This window comes from Saccharomycodes ludwigii, chromosome I, assembly GCF_020623625.1.
Source record: "Saccharomycodes ludwigii strain NBRC 1722 chromosome I, whole genome shotgun sequence".
Classification (NCBI taxonomy): Eukaryota; Fungi; Ascomycota; class Saccharomycetes; order Saccharomycodales; family Saccharomycodaceae; genus Saccharomycodes; species Saccharomycodes ludwigii.
In genome coordinates, this window is record NC_060200.1 from 1,634,493 (window position 1) to 1,656,056 (window position 21,564).

General features: G+C 31.1%; 6 protein-coding genes across 6 annotated transcripts; 5 read left to right on the forward strand and 1 right to left on the reverse strand.

Moving 5' to 3' along the window:
- Nucleotides 1–114: 114 nt before the first annotated feature.
- SMC1 (cohesin subunit SMC1) lies at nt 115–3,813 on the forward strand (the record flags this gene model as incomplete). The annotated part of the gene is made up of 1 exon (XM_046078320.1): nt 115–3,813. One exon carries the CDS (start codon nt 115–117, stop codon nt 3,811–3,813), a length of 3,699 nt encoding a protein of 1,232 aa, XP_045937014.1.
- Nucleotides 3,814–4,451: 638 nt separating this feature from the next.
- On the forward strand, nt 4,452–10,988 carry BLM10 (proteasome activator BLM10; the record flags this gene model as incomplete). Its single annotated transcript, XM_046076967.1, has 1 exon — nt 4,452–10,988. One exon carries the CDS (start codon nt 4,452–4,454, stop codon nt 10,986–10,988), a length of 6,537 nt encoding a protein of 2,178 aa, XP_045937015.1.
- Nucleotides 10,989–11,413: 425 nt separating this feature from the next.
- On the forward strand, nt 11,414–12,055 carry SEC4 (Rab family GTPase SEC4; the record flags this gene model as incomplete). The annotated part of the gene is made up of 1 exon (XM_046078319.1): nt 11,414–12,055. One exon carries the CDS (start codon nt 11,414–11,416, stop codon nt 12,053–12,055), a length of 642 nt encoding a protein of 213 aa, XP_045937016.1.
- A 1,379-nt stretch (nt 12,056–13,434) lies between these two features.
- VTC2 (vacuolar transporter chaperone) lies at nt 13,435–16,143 on the forward strand (the record flags this gene model as incomplete). The annotated part of the gene is made up of 1 exon (XM_046078318.1): nt 13,435–16,143. One exon carries the CDS (start codon nt 13,435–13,437, stop codon nt 16,141–16,143), a length of 2,709 nt encoding a protein of 902 aa, XP_045937017.1.
- Nucleotides 16,144–16,774: 631 nt separating this feature from the next.
- ULP1 (SUMO protease ULP1) lies at nt 16,775–18,826 on the forward strand (the record flags this gene model as incomplete). The annotated part of the gene is made up of 1 exon (XM_046078317.1): nt 16,775–18,826. One exon carries the CDS (start codon nt 16,775–16,777, stop codon nt 18,824–18,826), a length of 2,052 nt encoding a protein of 683 aa, XP_045937018.1.
- A 72-nt stretch (nt 18,827–18,898) lies between these two features.
- Nucleotides 18,899–21,517, reverse strand: MSH4 (MutS family protein MSH4; the record flags this gene model as incomplete). The annotated part of the gene is made up of 1 exon (XM_046078316.1): nt 18,899–21,517. One exon carries the CDS (start codon nt 21,515–21,517, stop codon nt 18,899–18,901), a length of 2,619 nt encoding a protein of 872 aa, XP_045937019.1.
- Between the last annotated feature and the right edge of the window lie 47 nt (nt 21,518–21,564).

Sequence of the window (21,564 nt, forward strand, 5' to 3'; positions counted from 1 at the left end):
TCACTATATATATTTATATCTTATTAAAACACAGCATTATTAAAAAACAAAAAAAAAAAAAAAAAAAAAAAGAAAAGAAAATAACTAAATAAAACCAACAATCATACAAACAAAATGGGCAGATTAAACGGCTTAGAGCTTTACAATTTTAAATCTTATAAGGGAACTGTCAAATTTGGTTTAGGTACTTCTGACTTTACCAGCATTATAGGCCCAAATGGTTCTGGAAAATCTAATATGATGGATGCTATTTCTTTCGTTTTGGGCGTTAGAAGTAGCCATTTAAGATCAAATGCCTTAAAGGACTTGATTTATAGAGATAGAATTTCATCACTTGACAAAGAAAACCAAATTCCAGAAAATGAGCAAAAAGAAGTTGATAATAATATCGAAAACGATAATTCTGAAACAATTAAAGCTTATGTCAAAGCCTTCTATACAAAAAATTCAGAAAATACTCCTACTGTTTTTGAAAGAGATATTAGATCTAATGGGGATAGTGTTTATAAGATTGATGGTAAACAAGTTAATTTTAAGAATTATAGCAAGGTTTTAGAAAATGAGAATATATTAATCAAAGCTAGAAATTTTTTGGTTTTTCAAGGTGATGTTGAAAATATTGCTTCTCAATCATCTCAACAATTAACTAGGTTACTTGAGGAGATTTCCGGTTCTATTGAATATAAAAATGAGTATGATGAATTGAATGTTCAACACAGAAATGCTTTAAAAGACTTGACCGACTCTAATTTTAAAAAGCGAAGATTGCAAACCGAATTGAATCAGTATAGAGAAGATGTTTCTAAAGACCAACAGTACGTAAAAAGTTTTGATGAAAGTAAGAAAATCTGGATCGAATATTCTTTGTGGCAATTATATCACTTAGAGGCTAAAAGAGATGAATTGAAAGATAGGGTAAATTCTGGTAAGGAAGAAATTAAAAATTTGAAGAAAACTATAACTAGTGAGGAAAAAATATTTAAAAAGGGCAAAGCCGCTCTGGCCAAAATTGAGTTGAAAATAACCAACAAAGAGGATTTTCTTAGAACTTCGAATACCACAATTGAAAAGAAAAATGCCCAACTATTGCCTATCAGAAGTAACAAAGAGTCATTAAATAAAAAAATACACATTTTACAAAGAAGAATTGAAAGCTATGAAAGAGACATTAATCGCCAAAAGGAGTACATAGAGAGTTTTAATCATCAGCTACGAGTTGTTAGCAACACAAAAAATAGTTTTGAACAAGAAATAAAAAACTCTTCAAATGAAAAGTACCAATTATCGGAAGAACAGTTGAAAGAATACGCGGAGTTGAAAGATCGTTATTTGGCTACCGGTGGTTTGAAGTTGGAGGAAAATATTCAATTGAAAAATAATGAAAAGCTAGAGATTAATGACGAGGTTCAAAAAATTAACGAACAAATGGCTATTTCAGAAGATAGGATTCATGCTTATTTAGAACCAGAGGAGGAAAAAGTTACTTCAAAAATTACAGATTTGGTTCAGTCCTTAAACGACAAAAACGAAGCCCATTCTAAATACAGCAGTGAATTAAAAAGTTTACAAACTTCCATCCAGTCATTAAATAATAAGGAAGTCGAGATAAGCTACAGGCTACGTGATGTGTTAGTTAAAATTGATGATCTGAGTGCTTCTCAAAGGGAGAGTAGAAAAGAAAAGAATTTAAGAGAAAACGTCAACACTTTGAAAAGGTTATTCCCTGGAGTTAAAGGCTTAGTTTATGATCTCTGTAAGCCTAAAAGAGATAAATATTCTACTGCTGTTTCTACCGTATTGGGGAAAAATTTTGATTCTGTTGTTGTAGATAGCGTAATTACTGCTCAACAGTGCATATCTTATTTAAAGGAACAACGTTCTGGTTATGCTTCATTCATACCGCTTGATACGGTCGATGTTTTCCCTCCAAGAAGACTTCAATTGGATAATTGTGTTTTAACTATTGATGCTATTGACTATGCTAATGAATTGGAGAAAGCGATGCAATATGTTTGCAGTAATTCTATAATTTGTGATAACATGGGCATTGCCAAAGATTTGAAATGGAATAGAAAGATAAATGCGAAATTGGTTACGTTGGATGGATCTTTAATCCACAAATCTGGTCTAATGACTGGTGGTGTGTCTCAAAATAATTCCGGTAATAGGTGGGATAAAGAAGAATATAAGTCTTTAATAAGCTTAAAAGATAAACTTGCTGGTGACGTTAGCAAATTGAATGATGAAGTCCGTATCAAAGCTACTAGATCAAGAGAATTGGAAACCATACTATCGGTTTTAAACAATGAAATTAGTACTTTGAGAAGTCAAATAAATCATAGTAAAAGAAATTTAAATGAACTCGAAATCCAAATTAATTATCACAGAGAATTGATTGAAAACGAATACAGGTCTACTATTGCTGTCTTACAGTCTAAGTTGGAATCGTGTGACGAAGAAATCAAAGCATACGAAAACGAAAAAGAGGAGTTACAAAATAGAAGTTATGAGCAGTTAACCAGTAAATTGAATTTCAGCATACATGAATATGAGAAAAACACTGGTGAAACGCTAAGACAACAAAGCAAGGAGCTACAACAACTTGAAAAACAAAAAATGGATATTTTAAATAAAATCGCATTTGAAAAGGAAAGACTATTAAGTACAGAAGACCGTCGCGATCATAGTAAATCTGAAGTAAAACGGATAGAAGGTAAATTGGCCGAACTGGATAGTGAAGAACACGAATTGTTAAGCATTATCGAAGAAAAGAAAACTGAGGAACAAAATTGTAAAAATGAAATAGGTCTTCTAAATGAGGAATACCAAAATAGTGAAAAACATACCAAATCCATTGAGGATAGAATCAACGAATATATTTCAATAACGAGTTCTAAAAAAAGAGAATCTGCAATATATAAGGAGGATATAGAACAGATAGACCAAGAAAGGGTTGATATTTTAAAGAATTGTCAAATGTCAAATATTGAACTTCCGTTATTAACCTCCTCGTTGGATGAGTTACCTGTGGATAGGGTTGATGAAGATGTTTTAAACATTGCTAGAGATATTAAAATAAATTATAGTTTGTTACCTGCTAAATTCAAGGAAAATGGATCAAGTAAAATAAGAGAGGAATTTGAAGGGAAAATTGCTGAAATCGATGAAATTTTATCCACGCTACAACCAAATTTTCATGCATCAGAAAGACTAGGCGAGGTCCAAGGAAAATTTGGTGAAATTGATTCTGCAGTTAAAAAATTAAGGGCCAAAGAAAATTCTTTGGCAACTAGATTTGAAACGGTTAAAAGACAAAGAAGGGAATTATTTATTAAAGCTTTTGAACATGCTCAAGAACACATTGATGTTATTTATAAAGAATTGACTAAGGATCCACATTACAATGTCGCTTTAGGTGGCGGAAGTGCTTCTTTAACTCTTGAAGATGAAGATGAACCATACTTGGCTGGTATTAGATACCACGCAACCCCTCCCTTAAAGAGATTTAAGGAAATGCAATACTTATCGGGTGGCGAAAAGACAGTTGCTGCATTAGCTCTATTATTTGCTATAAATTCTTACCAGCAAAGTCCATTTTTTATTTTGGATGAAATCGATGCAGCGTTAGATATTTCCAATGTTGAAAAAATTGCTAGGTATATAAAAAAATATTCCAAAATTAATTCCCAATTTATCGTTATATCTTTGAAGAATACCATGTTTGAAAAATCAGATGCGTTAATTGGTGTTTTTAGACAACAAAACTTGAATAGTTCAAGAGTTTTGACATTGGATTTAAGTGGCTATTCATGAGCATATTGTGCCTTTTTCTTTTTTTTCTTTTTTGATTTGGATTTAGTGAGGTTACTCATATAATATATATTATGGCTTAAATTAATTGGTTAATATGATATCTTTTTTTATTTAACAATTGCATTTATCAGTCTTGATTTTCTAAATGCTGTCTTACATGAAGTACAAAAATATTTTCGACTATAATTTTTTGAAAGACTGATCATAAATTGGTCGTAATATTAGTGAAATTGACACTACACAAACAATATATATGTACATTATTCAAAACATCAATAATATTTTTATGATGGCAAAAAAATAAAAAAAAAAAATAAAAAAAAAAAAAAAAAATAACATAAAATGATTATTTTTTTCTTCTTTTTTTTTTAAAAACATTTTAAAAAAGTTCATCTTGCGTAAAAAACAAACAAAACAACCAATAAAGGGAAGGAGACAGTTAAAGTTCCTTTAAATAAACTAAAAAAAAAATCACAAAACTAAAGAAAGAATCACAAAACAAAATAAAAGAAAAGAAGAAAAGAGTCAAATATATCAATTAAAAGATTACATCCAGATAATACAAAAAAAAAAAAACTAAAATAAAAATAAAAGTAAAAAAAAAAAAAAAAAAAAAAAAAAAACTGTATTACAAAACAATGAATAACGGAGACCAATTAAAAACACCAATTCCGTTGCGTAAGAAAATTGCGTCTGATATAAGATTGAATTACCTTACTCAACGTCCTTCTTCTACATGTTCTTCAAATGTTCAAACCTCTATCAATAACAATGGAACCAAAAAGGCAAAATGTTTTGAACAAACTTGCAATAATTATGATGAAGATAATAAGTCTGTCCCAAAAGCTCGCAGTGCAACACCAGCAAAAAACGATGCCACATTATTTAATGGAATGGATTCTGAAGAACTAATTAAAAAGAGATTAGCCAATTATTCTCTTGATTTTGTAGATGATCATGACCTATATCTGAAAAATGTGTATGATTCAAACTCTAAATGGTTTTCCAGAGATGTTAAACCCGATTTTTTAATTGAAAAGTGTTTACCATATCCAATCGAAAACTATAAAGATCAAGCAAAATATTTATGTCATATCTTGGTTAATTTATACATTGCTATTCAATCTTTTGACATCCAGGGACTATTAGCCATATCCAGCAAAGATTTGTGTGAATTTAAAGCTGGTCTCGATGCATTGGCATTAGACACAGATATGTTCAAGTTAAGTGCTGAAGATGGTGAAATGAATGATATCAATACCTTTGACGAAGAAGACGATGAATTTGAAGAGGACGAAAATGAATATATTGATACTTCTGGTCCTGATTTCAATGCTACCGGCAAAATCACTGCCACTTCAGCCACTATTATCAACGTCAACCATTGGACCAATGAACTAAGAAATTGCTTGCATTTTGATTTTCCTTTAACTCTAAGAAAATCTTTGGCAAAGGTCTATTACCACTTGGCTTTGGTTAGGGGACAAAAAATATTTAGACAAATGCATGTAGATATGTTTGAATCATTGGTCATGAAGGATGATGAGGGAACTAATTTTACCTCTTTGCTACTTAGTTCTGGCCTAAAATTGGATTATAGACCCTTGTTGGAATTTTTGCAAGAATTCTTTCCCACAGCGGAATCTGATTACATCAGATACCATGTTAGTAATAAATCAGACTTACAACTTTTCAGGTTGCTTTTAAAGCATGCTCACAACTCCAAAGTATTTTACGACCAAGATGATGAAAAGGCTTTGTCAACTGTTGTACAAAATTTAATATCGAGTTATGCACCTTCTACGGTGTCTATTGTTTCACCAATAATTACATCCTTTATTCCATACTATTACCAGACTAATTCGAATATTACCGACTTCTTCCCGTTTGTTTTTAGCATCTGGACTTCTTCGAATGCTAATACTGTGATAGATACCCATTCATATGACTTTGTTGGTTGTGTTTCAGAGGATGCTTACATAAACTTACTTACCCAGGAATCTCCTAGATTGTTGGTGAAAAGTGGTTTGACTTTTGGCAACTTTGGTTTGTTAACAGAACAGCAAATGAAATTTTTATTCAACAGGGTACAAAACCACTTAAGAAATGATTTCCAAATATATTCATTTTCAAGGACCGTCCGGCCATTTATTTATTCCATTAATGGTTCTGATTTTGGTTCTTTTTTCAATTATCTTGAAGCGTTGCTGAAATCTGTAGAAACGTTTATCCACCCTTCAAATACTGGTAATTGGACCAAAATCTGTGCCAAGTTTATTCATGCTTTTATTAAAATGTACCACCAAAGAGCTAAATTAGAGGAAGACCCAAAATCTAGTTTTAGAAGTGAATTGAAATTAAATAATAAAACTCATGAAAATATGGTTAAAATATTTTTAAAATTACTAAATATTGGCTCTTTAAATAAAAGCTCTGATATGGCAAATTATTATATCTCCAGCTTTGCCTATTTGTTAGATTTGAGTCCACCAAATAAGAGCTTAATTCTAGATAACATCTTGATAGACGTTTATGAATCATTAACAGACCAATATGTGCATTCTATCCATCGGACATATTCGGCCTTGAAAAAATTTACCAGAGTTGTTCGTTATATGGTAATGGATGATTTATATAGAGTCCATGTAACCAATATTTTGTCTATGATGGTTAGTAAGTTAGATCATAACGATATTTTGTTAACGAGTAATTTAATTAATGGTATTGTGTCAATAGCATCTTTTATTCCCTTCGAAAATTTTACCAAAGCAGACGAGTATTTTACCTTCGAATCTCATACACTTCCTTTTATTCAAGAACATTTGTATTATTTGAAAGAAGGAAATAATTCTTCAGTGGAGTTTAATTATAATAAGGAAGTTTTGGATGTTGCCTTTAGAGCTTCTACAACCGTCTTTGAAAATGTTTTAAAGGTTTATTTGGATAAGGTTTTTTTATTTGTTGATGCTGATTTTGACTCCAGTATTATTTCCAAAATAAACCAAACTTCAATGATTATGATAGAATCTATGTCAGATGATGTTTTTATGTATTTCTTTGGTGCATTTGAAAAATTATTGTGGGATTCAAGTTATATCAGAGAAAAGGAGCCAAACTATGAGTTGCTTAGTATTACTATAGGGGCTATAATCAAGAGGGATAACAGATTGGCAAGGAAATTATTTCAAAACTTAGCCGTGCAAATCACACAAGAATTGGATAGGGGCGCTGGGTCTATTAGAAGCTCGACTGAAATTCAACATAGGGATGTTAGACTAGTAGCTTATATTAGCTGTTTATGTGAATTGCTAAGACAAGCTCATGAAAGTTTGTTAACGTTTAAACGCGAACTAATAAGTTTACTTCACACAATATATGATTCGATTACTAACCCACCGATCGATATTATAACTTCCTTATTAGTTCACAATGTTTTAACTTCCTTAACTACCACAGAAGTTATCGAGAATAGATTGATTCCTAAGGACAGTGACTTAAATTGTTATGAGAGATGGGGAGGTTTACAGTTCGATTCCAGAAAATTTTCCAAGAAAAACCTAACTTTTGACTGGCATGTTCCCACAAGTGCTGAGATTGACTTGGCCATTGAGATATTGGAAGATTTTAGTGATTATGCAATTGAGTACATTCAAAAACTCATTACTGATCCACAGCCAAGTAACAAAAAGACTGATCTGTTTAAAAAATGTATTTTAATTTTAACACATGTACTGTCTGGCGCAAGTTTATTGTTTGATCCTGATTACAACAAGGAAAAAACCAAATATCAGATAGATGATAAATATAACAGTAAGTTATTGTTGTTAAAAAACTTAAGAGAAAATGAGCTTGATGGTCATGCTATCGATATTGATATTGAACCAATTAAGCAAGACAAAGACTTGACTCCCTTTGAGGATAACGGTTCTTTAACTGATGTCGAAATAGACGGCTCTAAACTAAACGAAATTCAAATGGCTACCGATAAAGAGATGGATGGTGCGGATGACGTTTTGATGGAATATGAAGGAGGGCAATCTGAGATACCATCTGGTCTTGCTACCCCTATTCCACACGAAGAAGATGGTGCTAATCACAACTCTATTATGTCATCCGAAATAACTTTTCGAGAATTAAATATTTTCAGATTTAATTATTTTTTTGGAAATACTAGAACAGAAAAGTTGGGGGATCTACGTTATCTAAAAGTCCATAAATTACGAGCAGATGTAGGTAATTTTTTCCATAAAATCTATCTTTATTTGTCATCTAATTATGACAACAATACACAAATTTTCCAAATTTTTTTACACGGATTAAAAGTATGGTTTGCAGATGTTGGACAGGAAACGATTTTTAGCGAGGATGCTTCATCCTTTTTAGAATTGGAGTTTTTGGAGAATATCCAGAGCTTAGCCCACGTAAATGAGCCCTATACAAGAACATTTTTTGGTGCTAGAGTCAACGCTTTCCATCAATCCAGAGTCTTGTTAAATTCTACTAACAGAGTGCCATCAAAACTAGAAAAACTTTTATTAAAAGACATTATTCATTTATCAATGTCTATTTATCCAGATATTTTCAAGCCTGCTCAAGGTTGTATGGTTCACACTATAAAACAGTTAATCGGATCGTATCAGATTGTTATTACAAAAATTTTGTCTAGTTTTGAGGAGGCGTTGCAAAATAAATCCTATAAGAAAATTTCTGTAATTCTACAGGTATTGAATATTAAAAAAATCAATAGAAAACTATTTACTGATTACAATAATTTATCCAAGATCTTCAAGTTGTTGTGTGAAGCTAGTACCATTTCTGATGATGATATTTCATCTTTAGCTGATGAGCTATTGAACAATCTGGGTTCATGTTTCAAAATTCCTTCAAGTGTTTGTTTAATGGATCATGATCAACTGGAATGTATTAACCCAGGCGATGATTCTATCTCATTGCAGGTTTCTGTTGTTCGAAAAGCGAAAGATAAGAAAAGGAGGGATTATATTAGCAAATTGATCGAGCTAAATAAAGAGCTAATAGATAAATTGAATAACAGCAGCAATTTAAACTGGAGGATAACTTTGAATTTAATTAAAATCATTACTAGATTGGAAGCAAGTTTAGAACTTCCAATCAATGACTCTTCTTTACTTTCAATTTTCAAAATGTGTGATGGCAAACATCCTGATTTGTTGCATTCCTCATTAAAATCGGTGATTAAGATCATTGACAAGATATCGTTGATGAGTGCGTATCAGTATAATTTAAATAATGCATTTGATCCAAAGTTTCGTAAGCAGTTTACTGTTAGCGTTGGTACGAAGAGGGATTTCAGCGCTGTTTTCCAAAAGGAAATGAATAATTTTAAATGCCCTAATTATTTCATTGATAATATCGCATATGTAGGATGGCTTTGTTGGGGCCAGAATATGGATGTTGTGGAAACTAGCAAGCAGATTGAATGGAAATTAAATAATGAGAATGACAAGATTTTAAGAGACTTTGGCTCGCTGTTAACTAAAAAATGGTTGAGAAACGTTTTGAACATTTTAATTAAAGATAATGAAACAAAAAGCTATTTTATTAGTTCAGATGTGGAACTGTTTGTTATAATTATACATTTAATCAATGCTGGTTACTGTTGTCCCTCTTTAGTTGACGATGCCTTGACCTATGAGTTTATTTTGGAAACATGCGATTCAATTTTTGATAAAAATGATAAAGCCAGTATGATTATGTCCATTGAAATCATGTGTGCTTTAATTGCTGCAGACAAGTTTACTACTGAGAAGAATGTTATTAAAAGAGATACATTTATGGATAGGTTTTTGACAAGAATTTTAGACCATGAATTAAATCAAGACTCTATGGAAGTGCTTAATATTGCTGTCTGGTGGATTCCAATGAACGTAGATATCAGAAGATGCCCTGTGTTTTACGAAAAATTTAGTTCTGTTGAGAATTTATTGGATGTTAACTCCGATGCATCAGCAGATCAATCATCTAAGTTAAATTTGTTGCGTCAAATAATTAGTACTTTGGGTTGGAGATCACCAGATTTGGATAAATTAGTGGGTAGTTTAATTTTCAATCATCCATACGATCAAGTACGTCGGTCTATTGCGTTTATGTATAGTACCATATTAAGGGCTAGAATTAATTTATCTATGGATGGTTATCAAGAATTGCTAGATTATGAAAGATCATCTGATCGAGAACAAGAACAAAAAAACAGCGGATTAGGAAGGCCAACGCTTTGTATGCCAGACTTTTTCGCCAGGATGTTTACCACCACCTTTGAAAGAATTGATTTTGAATTTAATAAAGTCAAGCATATGTTACCACAAGATGTTTTGAAGACAGATTATTACTACATGTCAAGTACCATGATCGATTTGATTTCTTCCTTATTAGCTTCACCTTCGAAAGTTTTTTTGATTTCATATTTAAAAGAATATATTGGTCCATTTTTCAGTAAATTGGATTCTATGAAGGATGTTTGCAAATTAGCCAATATTGATCCAGGTGCGCTATACATGACTTTTGCCTATTTACCAATAAGGAAAGAATATATCGAATCTGTAGTTTCATTAATTGACGATAAAAGTTTATTTCAAGGATCACATGGATTAAGACTTCAATTGACATTTTTTGAAAGTATTTTTTCCAATAATTTATTTACATTGGGAGAGAATGAAAAGAAGAAGATTTTAAAGTTTGTTGTATTAAATCTATATGATTCTAATTCCATTGAAGTCAGACTAAGAGCATCAGATGTTTTATCTGGCATAGTCCACAATATAATGGACAAAGGTATTGTAAACGAATTAACTGAGAAATTCACCAATGACCTTGTAAGCAAAAAAAATAATAAAATTAAAGATTATTTGAAGGGCAATAAGAGTGATGAGATTAAAATACATGGGTCGATAATTGGTCTAGGTGGTATTATCTCTGCATATCCATATGTTTTCCCCTTGCCCAAGTGGATTCCTGCCAAATTGAGCATATTAAGTTCCTGGGCTAAAGCTAATGGGATATGTGGGAATGCAGCCAAAGATATTATCAGTGAATTTAAAAAGGTTAGATCAGATACATGGCATTTGGATAGGGAACATTTCACTACAGACGAATTAGAAGATTTGGAAGGTGTTTTGTGGAGAAGTTATTATGCTTAGAATGTTTTTTTTTTTCTCTTAAAAAGGAAAAGAGAGAGGGTAAGTGACAGAGTATATTTTTATTTATTTATATAAACTTTGCTTTCAATTTTACCCGCCTTCAGGATGTAATGATATTCTTAACTATGTTTTTAATAGCTTTTTTTTTCTTTTTTCTTTTTTCTTTTATTTTTTTTTCTTTTATTTTTTTTTTCTTCAGATTAAAAAAGGGGGAACTTTTCCGTTTCTATTTGACGATTCACCATTTTTATCAAACCCGTGTTACAAAACTATCTTTTATTTTTACACTTAACTTGAAAGAAAAAAAAAAAAAAAAAAAAATGTAAGACAATACTTAGATATATACATATATTTAATTAATTAATTAATTAACTAATTATTCTCTCTTTTTTTTTTTATATTATTATTTAAACTAACAGCAAAACATGTCTGCCGTGCCTTCTTCCACTAATAGTGCTTCATTTGACTCCATTTTAAAGATATTATTGATCGGTGATTCAGGGGTAGGAAAATCATGTTTATTAATTCGTTTTGTGGACGATAAATTCAATCCATCATTTATTACTACAATCGGTATCGATTTCAAAATAAAAACTATTGATATCAACGGTAAAAAGATTAAGTTACAATTGTGGGATACTGCTGGTCAAGAACGTTTTAGAACTATTACCACAGCTTACTATCGGGGTGCTATGGGCATCATCTTAGTTTATGATGTTGGTGATGAAAGAACGTTTACTAATATAAGAGAATGCTGGTATAATACAGTTACTGCTAATGCATCTAGTGATTGTCAATTAATGCTAGTCGCCAACAAATGTGACGACGATGTTGAAAGAGTAGTTACTACGGAACAGGGAGAAACCCTGGCCAAAGAATTAGGTATGCCATTTATCGAAGCCAGTGCTAAAAATAATAAGAATGTCGATGAAATTTTTTTTAGGATAGCCAAATTGATTCAAGAAAAGATTGATAGCGATAAAGTTGTTAATGAGAATAGTACTAGTACAGAAGGTGTGAATATTAATAGTAATAGTACGCAATCGTCTAAAAATAATTGTTGTTAAAGAAGAACCTTCATTCTTTTTATTTCTTTCTTTTTGAAGGCAGGGGAAAATAGAATTTAATTCAATGAAGCTGAAAGGAAGCCATTTGACAAACAAATAATTATCATCTTTATTTTATTCAGGAATTACAGTAATGGTAATGCATGATTTCGAAGGTAAGTAAATAATTGTTATATAATTATTTATATGTAAAAAAAACAAACAAAGAAAAAATACAAAATTAAAAGATAGAAATGTTTTTAAAATAGATTATATGATAGTGATCTTATACTGTCTTATGCTTAATAAATTGATTAGAAAAACGTATTATAAGCAACATATATAAATAATTTTAGTATTTAATAACAAATATTTTTTTTTTTCCTTTTCCTTTTCCTTTTCCTTTCCCTTCCACTGAAAGCGTAGTGCGACGGACACACGGACTTACAGAAGTTGCTGATAGAGTAAAATAATAGTAATATAAGATTAATAATGAGTTATGATAGTGTGATATGTAATTTGGTTTAATTATTTAACTTTTGTTTGCTGTATCATCTTTTGTGCTTAATAACTATGATTAGCGCACGTGGTGGGGAATAGAAAAGAAGGAAAAGCCGTTAAGGAATAATGCAAGAATACATAATTTATTTGTGATTATAAATTGCATCTTATTATTATTATTATTATTGGCATTTTTACAATATAAGCTAAAGAAAATGTCAATTTGTCTAATTAAAATTAAAATTGAAATTAAAATTAAAATTAAATCAGCCACGTGCTTCTAAATTCCAGTAAAATCATCTTGGATAGTCGTATCATCCATCTTTTTCTTGTGCAATAAAAAATAAAAATAACTAAATAACATATAAAACATTTGACAGTAACAATCAAAAACAATAATATTTTTTTCTTTTTCTTTTCTTTTTATTTGTAAGTTGTCCCTTAAATCCCAAAAAAAGAAATTATATATATAAAATGTACTTTACAAGGTTGTATAATCTTTATTTCCCACATTCTCTATATTTTATTTGTTAATTTACTTATCATTTTTTTTTTTCTCTTTCCCTCTTTCCCTCTTTTTTCTTTTTTTTTTTCTTTTTCTTTTTCTTTTTCCCTTCTTCTTTTTCCCTTCTTCTTTTTCTTTTCTTTCTGTTCATTAAACAACAAGTTTTATATAATATTGACTTTTAACAACGTGATAACCTTATATATAAAAAGAACAGTCTTCTAACAATACCAACCAAACTAGTAAGAAAACAATTTTCTTTCCCCCATCCTTTTCCCTTTTCATCAAGACTTTTGCCTTTTCCTTTCGTTGATAATAACTCAATAGCCCAATCATACCATCACAGGAATAAATAAATAAATAAACAATTAAAAATATCCAGGGAAATAATAAAATGTTGTTCGGTGTAAAGTTAGCAAATGATATTTATCCTCCATGGAGAGATTCATATATAAATTACGATAAATTAAAGAATTTATTGAAGGAACAACAAGCCTCTAAAAATTGGACTGATAAAGATGAGTCTGAATTTGTTTCTGTTTTAGATGAAGAGTTAGAAAAAGTTTATACTTTTCAAACCAAAAAGTATCATCAAGTGATGGAAAAATTGAATAAATTAGAGGATGAAACTGATGACAATAATGATTTATCTAAAGTTAATATGAAAGTTTTCCATGACATTTTAGAAACTTGCTTAAACGAAGCTCAAGAATTGGATAATTTTTCTAGATTAAACTTTACTGGTTTTACCAAGATCGTTAAAAAACACGATAAATTGCATCCAAATTATCCAAGTGTGAGATCATTGCTACAAGTAAGATTAAAAGAACTACCATTTCACAGTGAAGAATATTCGCCATTGCTATACAAGATTTCATATTTGTACAATATTTTTAGATGCAACAACCCAAGTTCTGCTTCAAATATTGCAAACAGTACCACCTCTGCTCTGGGCTCTAAATCTTTGGAACAATCATTCAAATTAAATAGTGTTTCCCAATCTGAAGAAAATGTTTACGATAGCTTTAAGTTTTGGATCCACCCAGATAACTTGATGGAAGTCAAAACTAGAATTTTGAGACATTTACCAGTTTTAGTTTATGCTGCTCCTCCAAACGAAAACGATGATTTAATTGACAGGTTGGAAAGCAATCTTATCAATGGAGACATCCATAATTTTAATGAAGATGAATTGAGTTATGGTGGTTCTTCTGCAACTTCCTCCGATGCTGATAACTCCAAAAAGAGCTTATTAACTAATAATAAGAATGGTGGTGTTATTGCTGCTTCCACTTTTGCTAAGGCGGGAAATGGCAAAGGCAATGGCACCGCTAAAAAGCGTGAGTCCGGTTCTCGTAGTAAGGCTAATTACTATGACCCGGTTATAACCACCATTTACTTTGATAATACTGACTTGGAATTGTACAATGATAAGTTGTTAAAAACTAACCAAGCACCAACTTTAAGATTAAGATGGACAGGTAGATTGGCAAATAAACCTGACGTATTTTTGGAAGAACGTGTTCATGTTGAGGACAGTGTTACTCACAATAACGATTTTGATGAAACTAGAATTCAAATAAAACCAAAGTTTATCAGTGGCTTTATTCGTGGTAATCGCGAGTATAAGGACAAGTCAGTCGCTAAATTGAGGGAAAGTGGTAATCAACAATCTGATTTGGCTAAATTGGAGCATGACTTTGACTCTATTCAGTCTTTTATTACTACTAAAAGTTTAGAACCAGTTTTGAGAGCTATGTACATTAGAACAGCTTTCCAAATTCCGGGCGATGATAGAATCAGGGTCACTATTGATTCTGATATCTTATACATCAGAGAGGATTCTTTTGATCAAGACAGGCCGGTTAGAGATCCAAGATCTTGGCACAGAACTGATATTGATTCCTCTGTTGCCAACCCATTAAAATTTTTGAGAGTTGGTGAGTTTTTCAAGTTTCCGTTCAGTGTCATGGAAATAAAGGTTAAAAGACCTGCAGCAGCTTCTCATACTAACTTTACGTCTCCAGCTTTATACAATTCTAAACACAGCAAATGGATTAGTGAGTTGACCAATTCTCATTTGGTTAAGGAAGTTCCTAAATTTTCCAAGTTTGTTCAAGGTATTGCATCCTTGTTTGGCGAGGATGATAAGTTGGATATCTTGCCATTTTGGCTACCTGATTTGGAAAGCGACATCAAAAAAGATCCTCAACAAGCTTACGAGGAAGAAAAGAAAAAATTAAAAAAACAAAAAGAAGCCGAAAGGAGAGTAAGTAAGTTGCAAAGATTTTCTGTTGTTTCCTCATCTGGTACCGGAAATATGATTGCTGATAATATGGCTTCCAATACCGCTGATAACACTGAGGCCTTGAATGTTAGTGCAGACATTGAAGATCATGAGTCTTCAGAGGAAGAAGACGAGTCCAATAGTGCTATTGGTGGCTCTAGTTCAAAAAATAAGAAAAAAACAAAGAAAAATAAGAAAAACAGACTTGCAAATCCAAAATTTTTCCAGGTTTTGACTAATCCCAAGTTGACTGGTGTTGACTCTGAAGATGATGAATTCGAGTTACCCGCTGGCGTGAAAAAACCTACTCAGTATTTGAAAAATGCTGGTCCTGTTAAAGTTGAAGCCAAAGTATGGTTAGCCAATGAACGTACTTTTAACAAATGGTTGAGTGTTACTACCTTATTGAGTGCTCTAACTTTTTCTATCTATAGTTCAGTTAAGAGAGCCGCTTTTCCTCATTTGGCTGATACTTTGGCCTATATTTATTTTGGGTTGACGATCTTTACTGGCCTGTGGTCTTATAGGACATTTACTCATAGATTAAATGTTATAAGAGAAAGAAGTGGTCAGCATTTAGATGCCCCACTGGGTCCTCTATTGGTGGCTCTGGTTGTTGCTGTCACATTGTGTGTTAATTTTGTTGTAGCTTTTAGAGAATCTTATAAGAATAGATATGGGGATTTAGTTGACAATAATGCTGCTAATGTATTTATTAATTCTGTTGGTAGTGAATTGCCAAACACTTTGAAACCTATTCAAGAATTTATCTATAAAGTAGTTGGTGCTGCCTCTGCCTCTGTTACAGAAAATTGATTCTATTATTTTGTATTTTGATGCATTTTTTTTTTTTATTTTTTATTTTATACTTTGTAACCTTATATAATTTCAAATAAAAATTAAAACTCTATACCTGTCCATATCAAGGTTTATTGTAGTTTCAAAAAATGCAATTTAACTGGCTCGAAATAAACATATACTTATCACTCAAGATTAAAAATTTACTAGTGTTTGTGTGATTTGTGGACATAAATATCATTTCTCTGTATGATTTTGGCAATGTTATATATTAAAATATATGCATATATATTTTTATTTTATTTTATTTTATTTTAACATATTATTCAATAACGTCGTATGAAATGCTTTAACAATAATAATAGTTTTTTTTTTTAAAAAAAACTTTTAAGAAAAAGGTGTAGATCTTTTTAGCGAACAATAAACAAGACTCAAAAGTTTTATATTGGCAAGGTTTTTATTTAAAAAAAAAAAAAAAAAAGTACAGCATATTTTTATTTTTATTTAATCCCATATATATTAACTCAGACAGTATTCCATAGTAAATCCTATGTTTTATACTGTGCTACAATTTTCCAACAACTAAAGTATTCAACTAAATAAAACAAATACAAATATCATCCAAGTATATGGAGTAGTGTTTCTAGTAATGACAAGTCCAAATATTAATGATAACGGTAGAATAAATACTGAAAGAATTAATACTTTACCCATAAAAAAAATTTATGATGATCAATCCCAAAATTGGAAGGTTCAACAACAAAATATTATAGATATATATCACAATGATGATATTGCAGATGAAGTTAGTGATTCTACCACCAAGAAAAGCGGTGACACTAAGATAACCCATCAGAAACAAATTATCTCAAATACAAGGCCGTATTTACCCAAAGACCCTGCTTTCATAATATATACTTCACCAATAACTTATTTATCGAATAAAAAAGGAGTTGCTGATAATAGTGAGGACAAGGTTAATGATGATCTTAACAGTTTTGATAATTACAAGAAACAAAAAAAGAAAGAAAAAAATAATACTTTACCATATCCAAAGAGTAATGTTTTTCATCCAAAAACAAGTGCTAAAAGAAAACATGAAATTTGGTACGTTGCTACCAAAGATGATAACACTAATCTTGAAAAAACAACAATTGAACATTTAACAACTTCAGAATCACCAACCATGTTTAAAAAAATAGCAAACAAATTTTACAACTTACTTTATTACAAGGAACCCCCTAAAACCATAACCACTGGAAAAACAACAGATTCTCTAAAAGACACTGTTGAATATAACAAACCAAGCATTAAAAGAACTGAACGAAATGGATTTGATACACAATTTGTTCCACGTAAAAGAACCAAACCAATCACTGCAATGGAAAGGCGCAAGATAGAGTTGTCAGAAAAACTAACCGGAAATTTAAATGCAAATAACTTGGAATTATTAGACCAAAGAAAAGATCCCTTTAATTGGAATTCTCTTCCTGATACTGATACTATGGAAAAAGATGACAGAAAAAAAAACTTATCGCCTTATGGGACTGCTTTTTTCAGGAAAAGAAAACATATTCAAGAAAATGAGCAACTTGCATTATGCACTAAACATGAAAATTATAATGGTCAAAATGAATTGGCCTTTTTGAAAAAAATATACAATGGTGAATCATATAGAACACCTGCCTCGATAGAAAAGGAAAGAGAAAATCAACTTAATCTGTTAAAAAAGGATAGTAAAAAGCAAAATAGCTACACTTTTAAAAATACAGTACAGGACTTGGTTGATAGGATTAAAAAATCTTTGTTTGCTGATTCCAAGGACATTGATGGAAATAATAATGATGTCATATTTGTAAAAGAACAAGCGGTTGATCCAACCACTTTTACCAGACCACTAGCTTTAAAGGAAAAACTAATATTTGACAGAAGTTTAGTGACATTTCATGATGAATTTAAAGCTTACAAAGCTATCATTGAAGAAAGAGAACAATTAAAGCAGGAACTCGAAAAAAGAAGAAAGGAAAAGTTATCCAAAAGTTTGATACCAGATTTGAGTCAACATGAATTGGATAAAGTTTATTCCATATTTGAAAATGGTACTAGTACAAAAACATGGAGATGTTATGATTTGGATATTGGCATGAGAGATATTAAAACATTGGTACCAGGTAGATGGCTAAATGACACAATAATAGAATTTTTCATGAAGTATATAGAAAATAAAAACGAAAAAGTCGTATCCTTTAACTCATTTTTTTTTACAGCCCTTTCAGAAAGAGGTTATCAAGGTGTCAGAAGATGGATGAAAAGGAAAAAAGTGGATATTAACAATTTATCCAAGATTTTCACGCCTATTAATATAAATAGAAGCCATTGGGCCCTAGGTATGATCGATATTACTCGGAAAAAAATAATATATGTCGATTCCTTATCAAATGCCTCAAACACAGGTCCAAAAGTTTTTAGCATGCTATCCCTACTCAAGGATTATCTTTTAGAAGAAAGCAAGGGTAAATTAGGCGATGGCTTTGAACTTGAGCACATAGGCTGCCCCCAGCAACCAAATGGATTTGATTGTGGTATTTATGTTTGCATGAATTCTCTATATTTAAGCAAAAATAGATATTTAGATTTTAAATCCAAAGATGCTCTAAAGATGAGAGAGTATATAGCAGATTTAATTATAAATAGTGACTAAATAAACACCAACCATTATTAACGTTAACACAAGCACTAGCTCCCACTTGCTTGCAATAAACAACTTTTTCAACTACCAATCTACATCAAAATTTAAAAGGAATTCATCTTGAAGATCTTTTAGGGAACGTACAGATACACATCCATCTGTGCTTTCGGAGAAAATTTCTAGTAGCGAAGCTAGATTATTTATTTGTTTAATCTTATTAGTTTCTACGCTGGTTTCCACTTCCATAAAATTTCTTGTATCTTGCTCGTATGATTCCTCCAAAATAGTAATTATCCTGCGGGCTTCTTTTAAAATCTCTTTGGGAAATAAACTCTGAACAATTTTCAAACCGTGATGACCCATAGTTGCCGCTCTACCATCTGAGATCTTATAAGTCATTTTGACCGTGTTGCTAGTATTTTCTAGTTCCGATACCATCTCTAAATGAACTACAGAGGGTTGCGCTAGTAACAATTTGGGAATCATGATAAAATGGGTTGATAAAAAAACTGTACAACTTTTCCCCGTCAAATATTCTGTAATCGCCAATGATATAGCAAAGCCATCATTAATGCTTGAACCTCTTCCTAACTCATCAATAATCAACAAACTTTTCTCATCTATGTCATCCAAAAAGTATGCCATTTCTCTCATTTCTGTACAAAATGTCGAAGAATTAATTTCAATTTCATCATGACATAACCTAGCATGTATTTTTTCATATACTGGAAAACATGCATATGAAGCGGGAACGAAACATCCAATTTGAGCTAAAATTACGGCAAAAACAATTTGTTTTAAATAAACAGATTTACCACTCATATTACAACCTGTAATAATGTGTATCAAAGAACTACCTCTAATAGATACCACATCATTGGACACAAAGTTACTAATCCTCTTTTCCAAAATCGGATGTCTTAAGTCTTTGAGTACAAGCTTATTGGAAAACTCTGGAACACAATAACCCTCGTTTTTAACAATGTGATAGACAAACGAACAAAGCAAATCTAAGATGGCCAAGCTTTCAGATACCATAAACAAAGTGGAAATGTACTGTGTAATTTCGTGTAACAAATCGTTAATAACACCTTCCGTAATCAGAATAATTTCAACCGTAACCTCATGCAATCGCATGTTAAGTTTCATAATGTCTAAGGTAGAAAATTCGATATAATTGCCCCTCACAACCCTGTTTATAAAGATTTCAGGGAATGTGTAAGACTCACTAAAATCTTTTTTCTTTAATCTCAAATAAAAGCCTCTAGAAGAATCAAAATAATAATCTAAGTTTAAATTATGATCTTTGGATAGAATTCCAATCTCATTGATAATATCAGCAACTATAGATTCATAAATTTTTCTTGAGATATCTAACAACCCATTTGAATCCGACTTAACTGCATATAATTTTTGATTTTGCAAGTTTAAATGTCCACAATCCCAAGTGCAATCCTCATTGATATAATCATTAATTAACTCCTGAATCGAAATGATATCTGGATGACCGCAAATATTTCTAACCTCACTCAATAAATCACAGCTAGACTCCGCCAACAATTTTTTTATTTTTAAAGTTATTTCCACTGAAGTTTTCAAAAGAATAACAAAATTTATTTTTTGATCCGCACTGATAGAGGCTTTATCTAATATCAACAACTTACTAAAAATAATATCCAAATCTTGACAACCTAACAATGTCGATCTCATTTCAGAAAGCAATTCGGCGCCGTTTGCTTTTAATTCGCAAACAGCCTTTATTCTTGACAGTATTGCATCCTTATTTGTCAATGGTTGCAAAATATTTATCCTCAATAACCTTCTACCCATTTTGGTAACCGTATGATTTAAAAATTTGAAAAACGAAATGCCATTTTTGTCTGTTAAATTGCTCACCAATTCCATATTTTTTATAGTTTTTGGATCAATCAAACACGTATGCTCTGCACAAACAAGTTTGATACGTATTTTTTCAAATTTGGTACCACAGGAAGATTCTTTACAAAAATTCAAACATGCAGCTAAAGAGGCTAAGCCATAATCTTTATCCCTAAATTCTTCAAACTTTTTTTGTTTTTCATTTTCTTTAAAAATATTATATTTATTCAACATCTCCCAGCTCTGGGATATATCGTAGGTTTTTATATGTGCTTCTGTGATTCTTATTGGTTCAGGTACGTTATATTTAATAATCGTGGACAATTTTGAAACTACTGGAGATAAAGAAGTTGAGGGAATCAAGATTTCTGTGGGACTATAAACCTGTATTTTATGAACCGTTCGGATAAATATCTGTGTGTCAATGTAGTCTGATATTACAACTTCTCCAGTGACATAATTGAGTATAGATAACCCAACTCTAGGACTGGCATCTTTACAATTTTCATAGATACAACATATGACCTCATCAGAAACTGGATTTAATATAGTAGATGGCGCTTGCGATTTTTGTCTTTTTGTTCCCGGTAATACAAATGCACTCGCTGTTCTGCTATACGTTGATGGTGTTCTAGCGTTTGATACCCTTTTTGATTTTGTTGAATCTGTGCTAGTAAAAGACTTGTTCCTACTGCTGATAATATTTAACTCAAAAGAATGTTTCATCAATCCTTCTTTTATCTTGCTGTGATTTTTGTTTTGTTTTGAAATGGTCTTTTCATTCTCGAGCTTCCATGTATCTGGGACACCAGGAGTGCGTGACATAATTGAACTTTACCTATGTATACACAAGTATATAAATATAGTATATA